Source organism: Tubulanus polymorphus, chromosome 4 (assembly GCF_964204645.1).
Source record: "Tubulanus polymorphus chromosome 4, tnTubPoly1.2, whole genome shotgun sequence".
Lineage (NCBI taxonomy): Eukaryota > Metazoa > Nemertea > Palaeonemertea > Tubulaniformes > Tubulanidae > Tubulanus > Tubulanus polymorphus.
The window spans coordinates 21,122,408-21,145,101 of NC_134028.1; the positions used below are offsets into that span (position 1 = coordinate 21,122,408).

At 39.5% G+C, this 22,694-nt stretch overlaps 1 protein-coding gene across 2 annotated transcripts in view; it reads left to right on the forward strand.

The window, feature by feature from the left end:
* Positions 1-22,694, forward strand: part of LOC141904712 (ATPase family AAA domain-containing protein 5-like) — a 30,991-nt gene that overhangs the window by 4,855 nt on the left and 3,442 nt on the right. Inside the window, exons 6-19 of one of the 2 annotated variants that reach the window (XM_074793352.1) lie at positions 97-436; positions 607-804; positions 1,318-1,493; positions 2,347-2,506; positions 3,082-3,252; positions 3,676-3,791; positions 4,377-4,535; positions 4,950-5,416; positions 11,407-11,657; positions 14,282-14,482; positions 14,925-15,011; positions 20,338-20,426; positions 21,204-21,302; positions 22,241-22,378. In XM_074793352.1, the coding sequence (XP_074649453.1) occupies positions 97-436; positions 607-804; positions 1,318-1,493; positions 2,347-2,506; positions 3,082-3,252; positions 3,676-3,791; positions 4,377-4,535; positions 4,950-5,416; positions 11,407-11,657; positions 14,282-14,482; positions 14,925-15,011; positions 20,338-20,426; positions 21,204-21,302; positions 22,241-22,378 (2,652 nt within the window). Of the gene's footprint in view, positions 1-96; positions 437-606; positions 805-1,317; positions 1,494-2,346; positions 2,507-3,081; positions 3,253-3,675; positions 3,792-4,376; positions 4,536-4,949; positions 5,535-6,028; positions 6,877-7,510; positions 7,664-7,999; positions 8,955-11,406; positions 11,658-14,281; positions 14,483-14,924; positions 15,012-20,337; positions 20,427-21,203; positions 21,303-22,240; positions 22,379-22,694 lie in introns of those variants that run through there. The other variant, XM_074793353.1, reaches the window with a different exon arrangement.

Sequence of the window (22,694 nt, forward strand, 5' to 3'; positions counted from 1 at the left end):
TTTAGTATTTGTCGTCGTATTTGAGCAAAGATTTGATGGACGGTAAATAATATATGTTTATACATTTCTGGATGAATGATAATCTAATTTTTGTAGGAACAACGAGAATTGGGAATTTGGTCGAAGGAAGTCGAACAAGGTTTGCTATACGAAATCAAGGCTAGTAATCCGGCGTTCCCGATACGTAAGATGTATTCGAGTTTAACCAGTCGTAAACTGGAGTCTGAGAAATCGGAGAACGTTGTGGCGATCGAAACGGAAACCGACAAACAGCAATCGGAGTCCGCCGCTACTGCCGCTGCTGCTGCTGCACCGGCGCCCGTAAAACGGAGGGCTGCTCGCAAGCGAGGTCGGCGGTTGCAATCGGTGGAAGAAATAGTCGTCGTGAAAAATGAGGAAGATCAGAAAAAGGACGACGATATCTGTAAAATAAACGGTAGATAAATGACAGCTACGGCCTAGAATTAAGTTGTGACTTTAGACCGAAAAGTGGTCTTACATCTTGAGACTTAATTTGTCCTATATTGATTATAGAACCAAATTAAATTTAGCCTGGTTGCTATAAAACTAAGATTGTCTTAATCTAGGTGATCGGTATATTTGTAGAGGCCGGTAGTGACGTGTTGTGGACCGAGAAGTATCAACCGAAAAGTTCGTTGGACATTCTCGGAAATTCGAACAACGTGAAGAAATTGAAATCGTGGCTGATCGATTGGAAAGAGCGCGTCGACCGCGAGGCCAAACATCTCCGCCTGATGATGAAAAAACAAGCAAAACTGAAGAGAGCTCAACAATTAGGGGAAGGTAACTAGAAAATGACAAGTTTATTGCGTGTCTACTGGAAATTTGCTAATGTAGAAAAGGGTTAGAGAGCTGAGACAAACTTTAATTTGGATTTGGAGTCCTTTTTGATCGGTCTTTTGATCTTTTAAAAGAAAAATCTTCACCTCTTGTGATTAAGTCACACATTTAGATCTGAGCTAAATGTCTTTGAAAGTTTGTTTCGATGTGAATATTATTCAGGCTGAGTTAGTGATCGGCTAAAATCATTTGTCTTAGTACAAGAAAATTGCAGTTTATTGATTATATAGAGTGAAGTCTTGTTTTTGGCTTTCAAGCTTATATTCATTAAGGGAGAGCCAAAAAAAATCGAAATCACACTGTTTCCGAGAGATAGCGAGCGACTACAATGCACTTGGTTTTTGCGTCAGTTAAGAATTTACATCGTTTAAACTAAATTAAAATTCGTCTGTATCGAAGGCTTATAGTTTTCATGTGTGAGATTTACGTATGATATCGTTCGATTGTTTACAATAGATTCTAGCTCCTCCTGGTGGTCAGATGATGATGATGATTTCGATGTAAAGGATGATAGCGACAATGAACAGTTTAACATCGACGATGGCGCTGTTAATACTATGTGTTTAGTCGGTGCTCATGGTATCGGTAAAACCGCTACAGTTTATGCCCTCGCTCAGGAACTCGGATACAAGGTATCTTATCGAGAGATCATTCAGATTCATTTTACTAATATCTATTGGGCATAATTTCCCTTGATTCTAGGGACTACCGTAAGTGAAATATAGACAGTTCCAACGCGACTCAGCGAAGCAGAGTATTGTATCCTTCTGATTTTGAGTTTACAGGGATGAAAATCTTCCGACCGTAGACGGATTTCCGGCCTTTTCTAACATTTTCTTTATTCCTGAGAACGGTGTAAATCACCTCAATCGCTTTAATCACCTCAATCGTGGGCGTCACATCGGAGCGCTCCGTAGTTAGGAGTGTTCCTTAAGGCTGTTTTCGGCAGTTGTTAGCACAACTGTAGAGTCGGAGAAACCATTATGGCGTCTCATTCAAAAAGCGGCTCTAATTCAGGCCCAAACTATTAACATTTTGACCAAAAGGAAGTAAGTTTTTTGGCTAAAAGTTACTGATTTTTGTTTCCCAAAAAAATTCTTTTTTTTTTCAATATAGGCCGTTTTCATCCCTGGTTTTAAAATGACCCGCTAAAAAGAACGCTAGCTGGAAGTAACTCCCCCGGTTCAAATTATACAATACTTTAACCTGTTTGGATTTTGAGAAATGTCGTAAGGCAGGTTTTGATCGGTCTCTACTGATTCCGGAATTCTCGTCCGGCGCCTTGGTTTCAACCGGAAAATGCTCTACCTATTCTGGAATACCGGAGATCGAGAAGCGGCCGGTAGAGAGTTCGATAGGTCTCTACCGATATCGGAATCATATAATCGGTATTCCTGATTGAAGCGGCCGGTTGAGATTTCGACCGAATACGTTCGATCGAAACCGTGCCTTAGAGAGAACCTAATTTTCTGTTGTTATTTTTAGGTGTTCGAAGTGAACGCGTCGTCTCGACGCAACGGGAAACATATCTTGGCTCAATTACAGGAAGCTACTCAATCGCATCATCTATCGAAACATAACCACAAATCATCGGTTACGACCGGAGCGGGGCGAAATCCGTTCATAGCTGCCGGTCTGAAAACTGGTAAGATAAAAACTTACCATTCATTTCTCTTAATTCCCTTACGATCCAAGGTTTGATGATATAAGGAATAAAAGCCACTTGCCCGTGGGGCGAGCGTATCTGAAATTTCGCTTGCCCTCTAAAAAATCAACTAGCCAGCCCTGCACAGGCAGTCCGATCCGTGGCACAATCATCCGTCGTATCGAGTGGGAAAAAAGCTTCGAGACATAAAATTGCACTAGCCCGGTGGATAAGTGATAATGATTACCTACTTGCTCTTACGAAAATATATTAGACCCGTGCAATTGGATGAGTGCTTAGATCGCACCCTGTAATGAAACTGATGTTCATTGTGGACAAAATTTGCACCGTTACCGGTCTGAAAGCAACAGTTTAGGATCCAGTTCCACAGTTGTGAGTTCCTAAATAAAATTCTCTTAACTCAGGCCTTGTATCCGCAATTCGCTGTTTAAATCCATTCATTTTCACTGTTTTCCAAGATTGCTGTTTACCAACTATTAAATCATGCAGTTGGTTCTATTTATAGTAGTTAAACAAACAAATTTTTGTTCGATAAAAAACCTTATAACATTCAGGTCCAGTATCTCACGGCGGAAACGTGCCTCCTAAAAAACCTGCGCCTGCTAGTTTCGCCAACTTCTTCAAGACGGCAGATAGCGGAGATGGAAAGAAAAAGTCGGGGTCCGCGGATTCTAAATTTGCAAAGAAGAAGTCAGTTGTCGATGGTGCTCTAGTCATAGAAAAAGGTATGTACATGCAAACTGAAATTATTGCGGCGAAAGGTAAAAATAGAAAACAGCAAAAACGTCTTCTTCACTAATTGTTGATTATACTATATACTATAAACGCTGGATAGTCATATCGGTATCATCATACTACACTCTAACAACGACTTACAATTGATGAGTGACAGATTAACGAAATATTTCCAACTCCCGGTAATAGTGAAAAAAGTACGACTAAAACTGTATACGTGTCGAAATAAGCAAAACTAAAACCCTCAGCATCCACCCGCGCAGGATGATAAGCGCTGCAGTGAACACGGGGAGGGGGGAAGCTACAACCCTAACTCATACATAACATAGATAGTGCAAAGAAAAGCTTTGCGATTCACTCAGCTTTTCTTGAACTGAGATATTTCACATTTATGTCATTGGTCGTGTTTTCAGAAAGTAAGAAGAAAAGTCCTATGAAGAAAAATAAAACGTCGAAGTTGAGTAAAGAGAAGAAAACGCACAATGACAAAAAACAAGCTGCCAGTATTTCGTTGATTCTATTTGATGAGGTAGTTATTTATAGTTCTATTTGTCTCAGCCCTGGTTATTCACCGCTTAATTGTAGGATCATATATATTTCATCAATGTTTTTGAGTCAAAGAGTGAACAAGGGTTTTCCTAATGAAAAACGCTACGAAACCTGGTCCTGGTGCTGGTTTTCAGTGTTCATGCGCTGGTTTTCAGTGTTCAGGCACTGGTTTTTGGTGTTCAGGCACTGGTTTTCAGTGTTCAGGCACTGGTTTTTGGTGTTCAGGCACTGGTTTTCGGTGTTCAGGCACATGCAGGATGGCCACTAACTTGTTAATCACGGGACCTACTTTCATTAAATAAAAGTCGGGGATTAGCTAAAAAGTCAGGGAAATTTGTTGAGATTGCTAGATAAAATCAAGCAGTTTCCATCTATGTCTTCGGTATTTGACTGTTAATTGATGGGATTCTTAGCACAAAAAGTCAGGGAAAACAACGTACATGTCAAGGGAAAAGTAATGTAAAGCAAATAGAGGTGGCCACGAAGACATGTTTTCACAAGTAGTTCAAACTCAGGGAAATTGCTAGCTAGGTACCGTTCGCAAAACAAGTTTTATTTATTTCAGGTTGATGTCGTGTTTGAAGAAGATAAAGCGTTTTGGGCGGCGATACAAACATTCATGGAATCGACGAAACGTCCGATGATTATGACTACGACTGATCGATTTTTCCCGTCGCAGTTCGAAGGTCGTTTCGATACGCTACGATTCAAAGCTCCGGCTTCGGTAAGTTTTCAAATTCAAAGCGATTTCGGTATCTCTTACTGTGACAACTATATCAACCCATCTCTAGTATATGTCTATAACATCAGAACAAACTAAAAAAAATTTTTTAATGTCAGCTGAGTTCAAACCAAGTGAATTACTGAGTCAGCATAGCTGGGATGGTCATTTATGTTGACAACTGATCCAAATGATCATTAATACTTCGTAGTAAATTGAATTGGGACTCAAAAATAGCGATTACTTCAGTAATTGCTGGGAATAAATTGATTAAGCTTTAACTGTTCATGTTCTCAGTCATGTTTGACTCAATAAGTTAAACTACATGTAGTTCATTTTGAATTCCCTCCGAGTCAAATCTTGATCTTTATTCAATTGATTTCTGAAATCATTCACGATAATGAACGTATGTTACAGGTGAATGTTACAAGTTACCTACAAAGCGTTTGTTTAGCGGAGAGAATTCGAACCGATTTTAACGATCTGAAATCGCTCGTCGACTCACAGCGACACACGGACATTCGACAGTTGATTTTATCGCTGCAATTCTGGACGAAATCCGGAGCGAGTTCGCGAACGACGGAAAAACCACTTCGCATTCCTCCGACTAAACCGGATGATGCGAGCACCGGCGTCGTCGTCGCGCCTCTCCAGCCGTCCACTCCGAAAACTAAACTACGCACGGAGATTTTGAAGAAAATGTCTGAGAATCAATCGGACAATAGCGACGACGATTTCGAGATCGTCCCGCGATCGAAGCGTCGACGTCTCGTCATAGAAGAAAGCGATTCATCGAAGGACGGAGCGTTTTCTCCAGTGAAACGACGACCGGTGATCGGAGGAGAGCAGACGGACGTCGGTGGAGATGAGTCGAGTACGTTGACGTCGTTGCCGGCTGCCCGGGAAGTTCCGGGGCCTCTCGTACACGTGCGGTGTTTCGAAAGCGTCACCGGATTCGATTGTTGTCTGCCGAAAACTCAACCTTTTAAACAACTTCTTCTGGTAAGTTGATATGATGATAGTAAACCTCACTCAACTCAGACTTATGACTAAATCTGACGAAAATGAAATCAGAATTGTGATTTCCTTACTTATCTTTCCTATCTTTAACTCTTACTTTGCTTTCCTCGGACTCATTTTGCCACCTGTCCCAGTTTGTCCGGGTTAGGCCAGGTGTACTGAATTATGATTTAATTTTGATAGTAATTGAGATTTTCATAGCTTAAAATCCTGTACAATACAGTTTGATTGTGCTCATTCTTGTAATTATTTTTAACCCCAGATACAGTGACGGTATATATTTATATCTCTTACTACGCTAAGGGGTATTCAAAGTAATCCAAAAAATTGAAAATGAAGCTACTTGATTGATGTTAACATCATACGGTGCTATCCACTTTACACGAGTTCAATCTCATTTCATCTGTACGCTGCCAAACCCTAATGACCCAATTATTGCTTGTAATCGCTGTATTTATTATTATTATTCTTTTTAGTGCGGATCGGGTGATGAAGAGATATTTCACGATCAGATTCGCGTAATTCAGTTCTACAGACATTTGGGAATAGACGTCGTATACGGCAACTTACGCAACCTGTTAGAATTACCGACGTTTACCACGCAGCTACCATACCCGATAGATCCGATATTAACGGCAAATCGGAAACAACAAATAACATCAGCCAAAAAGAAGTTTAAACGTATTCGTCGCCCGGGTAGCGATCTATACGACAGTGAAGCCTCGGAATCCGAAGACGTTTTATCTGCGGTTGAAAAACAGACGAATGACGAAGCGCAGGAATCCACGCAGACGCCGGCTTCGGAATCATCTCAGCAAATGATCTCGGAACAGACGGGACCGTCTCGTCAGACAGATTCAGAACCATCTCGTCATACGGATTTGGAACAGTCTCGGCAGACGGCTTCCCGGGATACGGAATTATCGTCTCGTAACAATAAACGGAATATTCGTAAACCCGGCGATAAAATCGTTCAACGATCAATCGATTCGTTATCTAAACTTTACGATAATTTCTCGTTCTCAGACAGTTACTTGAACTATACAGCGGCGTACGACGGTCGCGGCGTCGTACCCGGGTTAACCGACGAATTACCGATCGATGACTTTAATGCGGATATAGATTCCGAATGGAATACGGAACATTTTAATCTCATTCGATCGACCGTAGATATGTTGAATTTGCGCGAGTGTCGACACGGTTTACGCGAAACACGAACCGAATCGGACGACGATTATTCTACAGTCGTTGATGATTTAACATTACCGGTTGATTTGGATTCATTGGACGTGGAATTCACGCAGGAGTTTCAAGTCTCCAAGTGGTGAGTATTATTGATCCTGGGTCGACAGTTATTTGAAAAAGTTTAACTCGAATTTTAATTGTTTTGATTGTGTTCTTCAACTTAATATGTTTCCATTATTCGAACTTAACTCATGGTTTCCAGCGGTCCTTCCAAGTCCTTCTTTGTCCTTCTTTTGGAAAAGTTTGGACATGCATCATCTTTGTCCTTTTTTTTTTTTACTCTAGCTCCATCCTTTTGATAAAAAAGTCCTTCCAAATTTAGTTTTTATATGTTTTCGCTCACAATTTTGCCTTGAATTTGACTGTTGAAGTATTTTATCACTCAGGCCTGTTCATTCAATTGTCAGTAAGACAGAATACAGTATACAGGAAACCGAAAGTGTTATGGAATTACCCTGAAATGTATGACTGGCTACATGACTAGTATTCCGGTGAAGGCATTGCGAAAATGTGCCCTTATTTTACTGGAAAGAACTTCTTTCGGAGTCCAAGTCCCTTCTTATGGGTCTAAAATTGCCGAGAAAGGACCTCAGTATTTCTTTTTACCCTGGCCTTACCACTGGAAACCCTGTAACTGGTTTATAAGCTTCTAAACTTTTCAATGAAACTGAAGATAAAGATTTGAAATTTTAGAAAAAATTAATTCATTTCAGTAATGAGTTGTTGATAAATGGATGTCAAACGAACGTTCAGTCGAGTTTACCGTTGACCGTGTCGTCTGCCGCAATCGTTACTGATTATCTGCCGTATCTCAGACAAATCTGTAAAACCGAACAATTCCGACAAGCGACCAAAGCTAAACGAAGGTAAGACTATTTTCCGTACAGGGACTTCTTGTACATTGGTGCTGATTTATGTACTTCATGAATGGCCCCGTTGATCGGGATTATGAAGACTTGATTGAAACTGATCGCTCCCAAGTTCGAGTTAATTGTTGGGTCCCTAACTTTTTCAAATAAATTTCTGTCCCAAAGTCTTCTTAGTCAAAAACTCTAATTCGTTGTATTTTTGGATTTCGGGAACCTTTTGGTCACGTCTTTCACATGGCCTACTGCATAGATATCTCAAACGCTGTATTGATTATTGATATCATGAATGATTATGGATGATTACGAATGATTTCTTGTTTTATCGTTGAACAGGTTTTTCCACTATCTCGACAGTATACAGCTACACATTAAACAGTCGACCATAGATGCGTTAACGACTCTATTCAGTTAAAAAACGAAACTCATTCCACGGTTGGATTATCGAGATCGTCCCGAATCGGTCAATGTTCAGGTCTAGCAGGACTGAAGTATGTGAAGTACCATGCTACTACAGCTAATTAGCGTTTTGGTTATTTTAATTGTTGATATGCCAACTACTTGTATTGCGTGAGTGGCTTCCCCTGCACTCTAACTGTATTTAATAATAAATCAATCTGTATATAATAATAAATCAATCTGTATAGTCTAGGCTCCTTCAGACCGTACTTGCCTACGTGATTATTTATTTTGAAAGGTGTTCTGTCTTTTTTATGTAAAATCTACATACGAAATCTACGCGTGAAGAGTTTATAGTTGATTATGTTTCATCAAATAAAGTGAAATATTAGAATGGAATAAATGAAAAAATAAATAGTGGAAGAAAATGTGTACAAATTTGTGAATAATGAATTCGTTTGAATTTTTTGGCGAAAAGAAAGCTGATTGAATATATTTATTTTGATATTTGTATATTTTTGTATTACACATTTCTCATGTCAATACAGATGTCAGTGGTGGGTAGATTCAACGATTTTCTTATAAAAAAGACACCGAAAATTATGGTATATTTGTTCTCCATTCTGATCAGATTAATAGGAGTCGACGAAGAAAATGTTAACAATTTTGAAACGGCTTAAACTGATTTCATTAAAGAAATTATGAAGTTTATTTTTATGGCCATTTCCTGCTGATGAATTTTTGTCGATTTCCATACGGCACTGAAGTCTAAATCCGATCAAACACTGCCAAATATTTCCAGTCCGTTTACTACCGTCTGGATCCACCCCTGATGGGTTAAACGATTTTGCATCCCATTTTCAGAAATGTAGTTTATTTAGGTAGAATTGAATGAGGAAATAAAAACTGGTTGAAATTGCCATTAATGAAAAACAATTGTGACTTATCGTTCATTTATTTATTTATTTAGTCTCATTATTACTTATTATGATTTCTTAATGGCAAGTCTTTGGGACACGTCACATCGCATCACCTCACTGGCTGGAAAAATGGTTGACGTTGACTGAAAAGTTCTGTTATTTGAAGGCAGTTTGATGGATGGCCATCTTTTGTGTATACTTCCAGAAAAGCTGTTTTATTGAGATATGGAGAACGATGTATCATACAAAGGTTGTTTGAAATATGGATCGAGTAATGAATCTACCATCAGCCATAACTCTGGCTTTAACCAACCATAGCTCAGCTCTAATCGTAGCAGGACTGGACCCTGTACCCTCCCTGTGTGATTGCTAGAGCCGAGGTGGCTTTAGCTTGGCCCAACTATTTTGCCAATGATGATTTTCTCACGAAGGTTTTTCAAATACCTCAGCTAGTAGACCTGCTCCCATCCCCGATTACGTATTTTGAGATCCACTATGAATGAAACGGCTGCATCTAAAACATCCAACAAACATTACACTACACGTGATCACTCAATCGACCTGAATCACGATATTAACGGAAAACTATGGTCAGATATAGCCCCAGACCTTTGAAATGCAACTATCTGAAAACATTCCTCCGGGGATCGAAGACCCCCGGAACCCCTTGAAAAAGCGTACGACTAAACCGGATGATGCGAGCACCGGCGTCGTCGTCGCACCTCTCCAGCCGTCCAGTCCGAAAACTAAACTACGCACGGAGATTTTGAAGAAAATGTCTGAGAATCAATCGGACAATAGCGACGATGATTTCGAGATCGTCCCGCGTCCCGAAATTTTTCGCGCGGTTGATACCTTCTGCCATCTGATATTCGCTGGTTCTGTTAGAGATAGTCGAGTTTATCAACAACTGCAAGAAATCCACCTAAATCCATATCAGTGGAAGCGTGGGAGTAACCAGGTTTTCTTCTTAAAAAACTGCGGTGATTCTATCTAGGCGACTATCAAAAGGTGGTATTTTCTATATCATTTGTGTATGAGTTAGAATAATTTAGCTGAGTTTTAAACAACAGACAGTAGATCAAACTCAAATTAATTTTTCAAGTTTCCAGTTTCTAGGCGCCATTATGTGACGGTCCTGGTTTGCGATAATTTTCACTTTTTTGAACCATAAGTTTAGATTGATTTTCAATTAGCTGCGCAGTCCCTTGCTTGATAATCTTCATTTATACACCATTTTAAAAGAAAAGAAATGTAGGAAATGAAATGTAGACTTTCGTTGGTGAATCTTGGTTTTTTCAAACACAACAATTGATAGTAGTGACAATGTGAAACCAAATGCACCATATTTTAACACTGCGTCAAAAAGAATCTCAATTTCAATTCGATTTTTTTCAATATCTAAGTATATGTGTAAAGCTGTTTCTCATTTTTAGAGGTTAAAGACTGTTAATTGTAGTTTGGGTCGGCGTTCAAATGTTTTGAATTCAGAGGGGTCTCCCACGTACTGCGCATCGCAATTTCACTGAACATTGATATTTGCGAAAACAAATCTCTGAAATGTCATAATGCCATTGAATTTCTTCACATTTTCTATGGAGAGATTCTAGCTTATCTCGGAATTTACCAATAATCCCTTAATGTGAAATTAAACTAGTGATGTCCAGCTCAGAGACTCGAAATTTACACAAACACTTGTGAAATTAAAAGGGCCATGATCTCTGTTCAGAAACACGGAATTTACCTAAATCACTTGGGAAATGCGATGATTTCAGCTCCAGAAATGTAACTGTGTGGCATCGCTCTCTTGTATCTGTCAATTTCATGTGTTGTAGAATGACCCAGAGGTCTATGACTATGTTGCGCCAGTGGGATATTCATTGTTCGTGCCTTTTCCGCTATCTCTTGAATCGATGTTGTTAGTTTTTGCGAATTTGATTACACCTGTTTTACTACAACATTATGAGTTTTCCGGGACGTGCCTGGCCCGCATCTCTACTTATTCCATTGAATAAACTTTGAATTGAAATTGTAAGCAGCCGTGGCACGCGAGTACCAGCCCACACACGTCATAAGAAAGCCGGCCGCTGATTGGTCCGTAATGACACACCTCCGTCACTACCGCTAGATGGCTCAGTGTCAAGGCCGTCGATCAGCTGGAAAATTTTGTTTCGTGTAAGACTAGCCCCTCTTTTAAACTTATATTTCTGAATTGTGAGCGGTTTTAAGGCTGTAGTTGTTGTCGGTGAACATATAGAGAAACTGAAACACAATGTTGCGGTCATTTGCGTCGGATTTGTGCCGAAATTACTCCAGATTGGCGCGATCAAATCAGGGAGTCCTTTCCAGTTTGGCAGGATCGACAAATATTCGGGCCTATTCGACTGATAGCGATGCGGATGAATCGTGCGAACGAGAACCGAGTTTCTTCGAGATGGTCGAGGTTTTCTTCGACAAAGCAGCGGCGATTATCGAAGACAAACTGGTCGAAGAGATGAAGGGTAAGATGAGCGTTGAAGAGAAACGTAAACGAGTCCGCGGTATCCTGCGAATCATCAAACCGTGCAATCACGTCGTCGAATTAAAGTTCCCGATTAAGAGAGATAATGGTGAATATGAGGTGATTCATGCGTGGAGAGCTCAGCACAGTCAACATAGAACTCCGTGTAAAGGAGGTAAGAGAGATTACAATCGTAACCTGAACAGCTTCATTCCTAACCCATTCAGTTTCAGCGTGGCTTCACTGCGGTGCAGTGTATTATAAATTGGTGATGTACATTGTTACTAATGTCTATTCCAACTTGACTTGAGAGCACGTCAGAACATGGCATAGCTCAGTCATTTTGTCGGGACATACCTGATAAAAAAGTATTGTTGGTACTTATGGTACCAGAAAGGACTGGCAATTTGGAGACCTAAAACATCGGTTTTTTAATAGTCCTTTTTTAATCCATTTTATTTACTGTAGGCCCTATTGAAGGATCGCAAAAAAGTCTTCATTGAAAAAGGGGTTGAAAAGAGAGAAGTTACTCCATGATTTGATAGTTTAACAATATATTTCCATGCCTACGTACCAAACATCATTAGTACACCGCATTGTGGTGTATTGTTGTAATTAGTAATTAGTTTTATCTCAATTAAAAGATGACAGCACCTGTCAAACATAGTGGAATAGTATCTAACTTTTTAAAATTTTTCAAATTATCTCCAGCACTTTTGGGTATTGATAAGTCAGCACTGAGGGGCAAAACGCCAATGAATATTTTGGCGATAGGCCTACTTCGTTCTGATTGGTTGATTCATATCGTGCATATTAAGGTCGTTACTTTGAACTGAGTTTAAAAGAAAATAGAGCATAAAAATCAGTCTCCGAAAATGGATTGATAGCGCAGCGTCTTCCTATAGACCATTGGCTTTATGAAAAATGACAACAAATCTTTGAACTAGGCCTACTAGGACTATAAGGCTTTAGCGCTAAAATGTGAGGTTTGGTTGTTATGTGCTTGAAGTCCCTGCTGTGATTAAGTGGTTGATAGCCATTAAGCCTACTAGAAATTACTTGACCTTCTAATCACTTACTGGCACAATCATTTAGCCTACAACGCTTCTCTGTACTCTGTACTATATTTAGCTTCTCTGTACTCTGGTAATACTGTTGTGGAAATGTTAATCAAAGTCTTGTTACTGGAAATATCCAGGGCCCGGTATTGTTAGGAATAAACTACATATAGGCCTAGTGAAATATTGTGTCACGGAAACAAATATACCGTTCTATCGTCCATTGTCATATATGCTCCACACCTTTCTGCCTAGGCTATAGTTTAACTGTCCTAAGGGCTCTGTAAGATAGAGATTTTCCTGTTGAGAGTCTTGCAGATTTGACGCTACGTGCTCTGGATACAGAGTCGGTATGATACCGCCTAGAGAAGGCTGATCACGGATTAGTTAGGCTATAATTGCCCTGTAGCAATACCGGTATATTGTAAGGATAGGGTGTAGTCTACTATTAGGCTATTGTATTGCACTATCCATAGTTTGGTTTGAAATCTACATGCTTTTAAGTCTTGAAGAAGAGCTGATTTCCCTGCTTTTTGAAACCTTTATAAAACTTCGCTCGAAATTGGTTGAAGTCAGCGCGAGTTGATAGTTGAAATAGTGACAATTTAAACTGCATTTACCATTCTAATTTTCTGATAAAATCAACCATTTGTGTGACTTAACTGGTCCCAGATGGTCTAGAGCCACTGTAGTTGGTCTGTAGCGACAGTGTTATGGCTATCTAATAGACAGGCAACATCAGTCGATCACAGGACGTGGCATTCAAAATAAATAACAATTAACCATAAGGCCTCCCTCCATAAAGGCTCAAATTCCATATGAAATATAAGTGTTATGGAAAGACCACAATGAAGGCCTACAACTTTTGAGTAATAAGAATTTCAAAATCTCACTGAAATTAGAGGATAAAAAAATTCATAATACCATTAACATTTGAGCTAAACTCAACTACTGTTGATGAAATAGTAAGCTCCATCCTCCATGCAGGTTTAGTAAAACCAGCCTCAGACGTTTTGATATTGATAAACCATAGGCCTATGCCTAGTCTATGGAAAAGTAGGATTTAGTATCATATAGACACGAAAATATAGACGTATCTAGAAGATGAAAACTGTATGCAGTTATTGCAATATTTAGTAGCAATAGGAACTGCAACACAGCATGAAGGAATTACTAGCTTCGGGATCCAGTTCCACAGTCTTGAGTTAGAGTAAGTTAGAATTAGTTCATTTTCAATGAGTAACTCAGGAGTCAAATCTCACGCCTGGGGAACTGGGTCCTGCAAAGTAAATAAAAATGTACTTAGATAAGTACAAAGCGGACTCGTTGAGAAGAGAAAAAAATCTCAAAAGACAAACGTCCTTGAAAGTCAAAGAATGAGACTGGTCACGGAGACTATGAACCCTGTTAACCCTTCCAGTGCGTCTACACCACAGTGCGGTGTATAAATCAGTGGTGGATTTTGCTAGTACAACGCAATGCGCTGTATTGATGTAATTAGTAATTAGTACTTATCTCTCTTGAAAAATGGCAGCATCTGTCAAACATAGTGAAATACTAGCGTCATTGACGATACACCGCGCTGTGGTGTATACGTACTATAGTGGTATTCCCGTTATTCAGCACACTAGGGTGGAATTTTTGACAATTTTGAAATTATCTCCAGCACTATAGGGTATTAATTAGTCGGCACTGGAAGGGTTAAGCTCAAACTGTTAGTAGGCCTAATTGATATTTGTAGGTATCAGATACAGTGAGATGGTAAATAAAGACGAAGTGATGGCTTTAGCGGCTTTAATGACGTATAAATGCGCCGTGGTCGACGTGCCGTTCGGCGGAGCGAAAGCCGGCGTTAAAATCAGTCCGAAGGAATATTCGGCGAACGAACTGGAGAAAATCACTCGTCGACTGACGGTAGAACTCGCTAAGAAAGGATTCATCGGTAAGTGCGCATCCATAGTCGCGGTCACGATCAAAACAGCCGGCCCGGACCCGAGTCACCTTGAGTCTTCATTTCACGTTCCGACGCATAAATCGCTCACTTAATAGTAAAAAAATGATTGAAAAACGATGCCGTGGCAAGTGATGTGAGTCACTGCCTCGCCAGAACCAGTTCAGGGATGTTGGAAGCATTTTTTAAATTTCCGCAGCCAATTACAGATTTTTTACTGGTTCTCATATGTTGCCTCGGTGAATTTACTTACTTACTCGGTAAATGACCGCTGCGCTTCAAAGCCCCGTAGCATATACGCTTGATAATTCGTCCTTGTCTGGGCCGAAGTACGCCGGTGTCAACCGGGCAGGGACCCAGTGGCACCATTGCGAACGACTGACTTGTGAAATGATTCGTGTAGCTGTATTGTTGTTATCGTGTATGATTTCAGGACCCGGTGTTGATGTACCCGCGCCTGATATGGGCACGGGAGAACGAGAAATGAGTTGGATCGCCGATACATATTCGCAAACTCTCGGTAAGCGCCGTTTCGAAATATCTTCGTCTTCACTACTCTTTCCGTTTACCTTCAGACCTTGTTCGCGTTTTTTTTCTCTCTAATTTATGAATATCTCTGAGCGGTTTTAGTGACCTATGACTGTCTGTTATATTATTGCAGCGTTGCCTCACATGCAGGACATGATACAACCACATTTTCATTATCGCGGTATAATTTTCCCCAGCACCCCTTTCACGCAGCGGCAGAGAAAGCCTATGTTCTAAAAACGTTACGCAGTTATATGTTCTATTTTTACCCCTGCAAAGCTTCATTGACATTTTGGCTTTAACAGCACGCCCTGCGGAGAATATTCGACTTCTCGCCTATTGCAAATCTCGTTTCAAAAAGCAATATTCGAAGCATTTTTGAGTTTAACTGTTTAACTTAAATAACTTAAATATAGGCTATATGTACATAAATGTATCCACTATAAACCTAGTATAAATCACTTGATTAGAATCACTTAGGTTAGGGCTGGATCCAGGCTCAAGATCTCGGGGACTGACCTAATTGTTTAAGGGTTTAGGATAGGGTATTCCGGCAGCATTGGCCTTTTGACAGGAAAATTATGCGTATCCAGAATTGTACACCTTTGTTTTACAGAATTCAGATTCATTTTGACATTACTCTGCCCTTATTGGAACAAAAACGCTGTCAAATATATTGAGGGTATGACTAGTATCATAAGGATCCGCCCTAACTTTATTTATATGTTCAGATAAGAATTTATGGTTATGCGGAATTATAGGCCTAGCTCTAATGAGAATGTGTTAGTTGTATTATTGTCCTGGATAAATGTGTATTGAGCATAATATGTGTATATTCACCGCATATGTATCGAACCTACACAGATTTCGAGTGTAGAAATCTCCTTGCGTGTGTGTGCGTTGACAATGTAAAGTCTTAAAGCAACCTTCTGTCAGTTCAGGTTCAATCATTAGAACACGTTTGCTGTACACTTCAGTACTTAATCAACTCGCCAAAGGTTATAACAGGTCAGAGATAGTAAATGATTATTATCGGAGGAGCACTTGAGAAAATTTCGGCCGCCATTACGTCCATTAATCGGATGAATATTTTACACCTCGCACTGTACCTATCGGATATATCCTAATTACCCGACCTTCCCAAATATGTCAATACCTCTAACCGGTTAACCATTAACAATATTCTTCACAGGAATATATATATTGAAAACTATTTTATATGCCTCAATTAAAGATTTGATTTTGTCCAATGTTTTGATTAATGAACTAACAACGATATAAGCGGTCATCCATCTGTAGTTAACGTCTCCTCAAGCCGGACGAGATTGACTATTTCTCCATTTAAAGCCTTGCGCATCATTTCGCAGCATGAAATAAACATGGAACAGAAATGTTCTTTAAACGCTTGTTTGATTTAGCGCGGTGCTCCAAAACAAGAAACTTTGCATCATACGTTTCTTGTTTCGCTGTGAAAAAACAGGTGAATCTACGTCTACCGGTAAGATAGAAAAATGCGTTACACCGCAAAAATCTGTTTCTTGTTTTGCGGTTTTTATGCTGTGTGCCCTAGGCTTAATTGTAAAGGTGATGTAAATGGGACGGGCAAAGAAATGTAACGCAAATTTTGTGCATTTCAACGGATTAGATGGATGGCCCTAAATGTATTGTTATACCACGTATATATATATATATATATATATATATATAATGTTAATTATGTAATGATCATTTGCTATTTCTGATGTTTAGGAGCTTCTCAAGGAGGTAATCTTATCGTTACGTTCTATATTTTATTTCTATATATATTACTCATTATATACTAAACTGAAAAATCAAAACAAATCTATTTTGTGTTGAGATTGATTCTACTAATTCTACTGCTACACTCGTCAAGCTAAGCTTTAGTATGAAAATGACTTGGTTTTGAAGGCTATTGAACCGTTTTTGATGGTTCTTCTTCGGTGGCCTTTCCTAATCGTGAAATAAACCTTGGGCTATTAATGGTAACCTACTTAGCTTCTAGGGAATGTTGCGGGTATTTAGTGAGAGAATAAATCTCGAAATAGTAACAGGGAATGCTGCTCCTACGAGCCCAGCTAGTCAGCTAATGTCGCTCCAGTAGGGCAGGGTGACATTCTATTTCGCTCATTGTGCGCTTGTCCCCCGTTATCGCTCTACATGCACTTCAAATAACATACGTTTTTGGTTTTTAGCTATAATAGGGTAGGTCCATGAATGAAACCTATCGCAAATTAGCTTATCTCCAATATTTCTCCGCTCTTCGCAAGGCCGACCTACGCCCGGCTTAACATACCGGGATAACTTACGCGGCATAACGCCACTTTCTAATCTGGCTTGCTTTAAATCAAAGAGACCCAGTTCTTCTTAGACCGGTAAAAACTTCAATGAAACATTCGTCTTCCGGGTTATAAGACCGGGTTGTTTCATAACCCTGAAGTCCAAAGACGTTCACGTCAGGTGAGAAGCCAAATATACATACAGCAACACGTTAATAACGTGAAACAGTACTAGTTCAGCTGAACCATGTTCAACCACCTTCCACGTGTTTAATATTGTTTACTATTGTGTGAGATGGAGGAATCGTGACTATCGAGAACTACCTTTCGCTGCCTATCCTATCTATAGCATATGCGTACATGATCGTTGAAGTTTAATACTTCAACGTACGATAGCAATAGCGTAACAGCCACCGATATAGAATAATATACAATGATAGTCGAACGTGCTCAATATTTCATTAACGACTTGGACAAATTCTCTGTCAGATCGGTTTGTTTGTTAGAATGTACATTTGTCGAGGAAATAGAACAATGGTTTTTTTTTATATACAAAAAAGAACAACTGTATACAGTTAGAGCCTAGGGGTAATACATATATACCGTATAGCCTAGTAGTAATATACATATGCCGTATAGCCTAGAGGGGTAATACATGTATGAAAGGAAGTTAGAACTTTTGTATTAGAAATATTTTATTTGTGTCTATCCCACATGGTGAACACAATGTTGTAATTTCAATTTTCTGATTACCAGTAGTGGAGTGACTGCAAGTTAGCACACTGAAGGCACGCTAGATAGAATCAATCAAACATTGTCTGCATCATTACTAAAACGGATGTCAATTGATTGCAGGCTGACAAAACCAACATACCGGTACATAACACATACATATAATAACCTTATGATCACAGACATACAATAACCTTATGATCACAGACATACAATAACCTCATGATCACTGACATACATTAACCTCATGATCACAGACATAGGTTAACCTCATGGTCACAGACATACAATAACCTCCCTATGATCACAGACATACAATAACCTCATGATCACAGACATCAGTTATCTCATGATCACGGGGTAAGGAGGTTTTAGTTTTAGTTAATATAAAGGCCTTTTACTTTTGTATTTTCCATGAGGTATAAACTTTATTCCATTCTTGAAGAGTATAGTTTGAATTTTCTACAGGATGATTCTCCACAGCGTCTATGATGGCGTCACATTTCACCTGACACTTGTGGTTATATCACCACCACCCCTCCCCGGCCCCGGGCTCAGTTCATTTTAGGGATAATAAACGAATTGTCGCAATATTCGTCCATGTCACTCAAGTTATACGTTGATCATTTAGATTTGTTTTGATTTTTAGTAATGTGTACGGGTACTGTGTCATGTTTAAAGCTAACCCCGATCGCTGCAGCAAACCTTGTTTCAACCGTCATTTTCAAAGAGAGAAAATCATATACAATATGTACATAGCAAGAGATAAAGACCAGGAACAGGAAACTGATTTGTGTTTTTAATTTGCCCTGGTCTCTATTGCATAAAATAAAACAAGAAACATATTGAAACAAACCTACCGCGCAATGACCATCGCCATTTTAATCAGTAATTTGATCTGTTCACATGTTTTTGAAACGATGATTTCGTGTGTACCTAAATCGGCGTGCTGGTTTTAGTAAACACTGTTTCGCGTAGCTAGCCGCGAAACAAGCCGGAAACGTGTTTCTTGTTTATTCCTTGCAGTGTGCGCCAGGCTTAAATCAAGGTTTGTAGCAGGGAATATAGGTGTCATATTTAAAGTATAACAATGCTAGCAGTTTTGCTGCAAATCAAACTTTGTGGTCATTGATGATTCATGCATGCAATTAAAAAATTCATAGAATTCGGTCACTAATATTTTTGCGCATGTGACTTGAATATAGATATCGAAAAATATCCCCGATCTTTAATTTTTGTTTTCGCAAAACTCACCATTTCCCAATTCTGATGCCAGAACGATTGGTAGTTTTTCTAGTATTTCTCTTTAGTCCATCGTAGCCCATTATTCAAGAGTTCGGCTTCTTTAAGACTAATGTCTATTTCAACTTGGCTTGAGAGCACATCAAGTGGCCTAGCTCAGTCAGTTTTGATGGTACATACCTGATAAAAGTCTATTAGGACCAGAAAGGACTGGCAGTTGGCCTAAAACATTGATTTTTAATCCATTTTGAACTGTATTGAAGGATATCCAAAAAGTCTTCATTGAAAGGGAATGAAGACTTTTTTGCCATCCCTCAATACAGTGAAGAATGTATTAAAAAACGATGCTTTAGGTTAACTGCCAGTCCTTTCTGGTCTTAATAAGACTTGTAGCAGGTATTTACTACAGAAATTGATCAAGCTAGGCCACCCGATGTGGTCTCATGTCAAGTTGAAATAGACATTAACCGTTTAATCCGTGAACACCTGGGCTCGGTTTTATAGACCGGTGTTAAATTATTGAACCTTGCGCGTACTGAAAACGGGATCCAGTTTCTTATTTGTGGGTTTAGATTTTGACCTGTGAAGCCAAGATCAGGAGTCAGTTTCGCAAAAAGGTTTAAATCTTAAATCGATTTAAGACAAAGTGAATTGATGAAGAAATTGAATCAATTTAAGCAAAGCCTTTTTGTGAAACTGAACCCTGTTCATTTTCAGCTAACGCTTAGGGTCAGATTCTGACTCATAACTATGAAACCAGGTCGCGATTTATAAAACCCGCAACAACTTTTTTTGGGCAAAACTGACCCCGAACTGCCCGGGCTACATATATAGGTTGCAAAACATGAACAAATATGATAATGTCTTCTTTTCAATTCCCGTGGCTTTAGTTGTTTGTGTAGACTTCAGTGATAGTTGTCTAAATCGACCCCCCCCCTTGTAGAGGGTTGCTCCCGGTGATCAGAAGAAGGAATATATTTCCATGATTATGATAGCGCCAGCTCGTTGTGTTGAATTGATGGATTATTTCGTCGTTTATATTTATAGGTAGTTTGGATATTAACGCGCACGCGTGTATTACCGGTAAACCTATCACTCAAGGTGGAATTCATGGGCGTATTTCAGCTACTGGACGAGTAAGTATTCACCCGGCTTCACCCGTCAACTGTGGCTGTTTAATTACCCCGATCAGTAGAGACAAGGATTTCAACTCAATGTTCACTACTCGATTAATAATTAACCCCATGGCACTCGAGCCGTCCATATTCACCCTGCCTATATCATTCCTGAAGCCACTCGAATCCGCCCTGACACTTTTTTCATCCGCTGTGCAAAAGCGGTTACAGTGGGATTCTAGCCCAATTCCTTATGATAAACTAGACACCCAGGTCCGAACAGAGATCAATATCTTCCTGTTTGAAATTCTCGAGTATTTGGTGTAAGAACATGACGGATCTGAGCGCTCACTTCAGATCCGAGTAAGTCCGGATGATTTTCGGGGGGGGGGGCCAAAAGGACACGATTTTGGTGGCCCACCTCATCAAATCGTATATCATATGAGAGCCTTGACTATTTATTACAAAATTACACGCGTGATAACTAATATTGCATGAAAATAGACAGATCTTCAAATCCAAGAAAGTTTGGATGAATTTCGGGGGCCAAAAGGACACGATTTTGGTGGCCCAACTCATCAAATCTTACATCATATGAAAGCCTTAACTATTTATTACAAAATAACATGAACCTGTAATACATGGAAATAAACAGCAAATGAGCTATTCGGTATCGTGATGAACTTGGATTTTCCCTTGAATTTTCTGAGGAGTAATATTGACACTACCGGTACATAGTGACATTCCTGAGTGCTAATAGGTTGAGTAGTAAGTTGTGGTGTGTATTTGTTTTTCTAGGGTGTGTTCCACGGTATCGAGAATTTTGTGAATGAAGCGAGCTACATGAGCATGGTGAAACTGGTGCCCGGATTCGGAGACAAGACGTTCATCATTCAGGTGAAGAATCGATTGTTCAAAATGCAGTGCGGATAAGATCGACGTACGGTCGAGCCCCGCTTTATTCGGATCGGTCGACGACACTGATTGAATACATGCGGTTTTTATCGGAAATCTGATTGACGATCATATTTTACATACAATTTATATATACAGTCAACCTCCGATATACCACCCTCCCTGACACCCCCCGCCTACCACGTGGTTTTCTCAATGTACATCTCTATACGAATACATAGTAAAACACCCTCGATATACCGCCATACTCTCTACCCTCCAAAATGCACCGATATCGGGGGTTCACTGTAGATGGACCGTAAATGATATTCAGATTAGATGAATTTAAACTGATCTGAATCGAGCAGGGATTGGCCTGTACAATAAGCAGAGTTAGTCATATAAGTCATTACAATCATGGAATCAAAAGTTTTTTCTTTTTCATATCGTAACATTAAAATTTATTAAGAATCCGAATTTTCGGTTTTCAACTAAAAACCATTGCCGGAATCAAGAATTCCTTGGTCATGGTTTTTGGTTGAAAACCGATAATTTGGATTCTTCATGAATTTTAACGTTACGATATTTTGGAAAAATTTTCCATTTCACGATTGCGGGCTAAAAATATTTTACACGTCTTTCGCGATTCATCGCGAAGTTTTACTGCGCCATTAAGCCGAGTTGGTTGTTTCGGCTACTCCGGACCCAGTTCCACAGTTGTGAGTCAAGATTTGCCTCAGAGTAACTCTAACTCATAAATAACTGTGGAACTGGATCCTGGGTCCAGTTCAACAGTTTCGAGTTAAGATTTCACTCTGAGTTAATTCATCGAAAATGAACTTACTTTAACTCGAAGAGTTAACTCTAACTCACAAATGTGGAACTGGGTCCTGATGTGGTGTTGAACAGTTTGCTGGTATTGAATGAATATATATTTGTAGGGTTTCGGTAATGTCGGTTTACACACAATGCGTTACTTGCACCGAGCGGGCGCGAAATGTGTCGGAATCAAAGAACACGACTGCAGCATCTACAATCCGAATGGTATTGATCCGAGAGATTTAGAGGATTACGTCATCGTAAGTATCGTATCGTACATCTATTCTCGGGGTAAAGATGAATGATCCAGTAATTGAGATTATTCGCCTCACAATTTCGAAACAATCTAAAGCTCATCGTCAGAGAAACAGAAAAAACTGTTTCTGTGAATATTGGATTTGGATAGATGTTATCAAGAAAGTAAGCTTAAGATATCATCAATTGTGGAATTATTCATTATCATTGGTGTGGAGCCCTTGGAACCAAACCCCTTACAGACATTTAGCATTTATTGCAAAGTTTTTACTAGATCTTTCTAGAGATTTCTAGTTCATAGTAACATCGTCGACCAGCTGT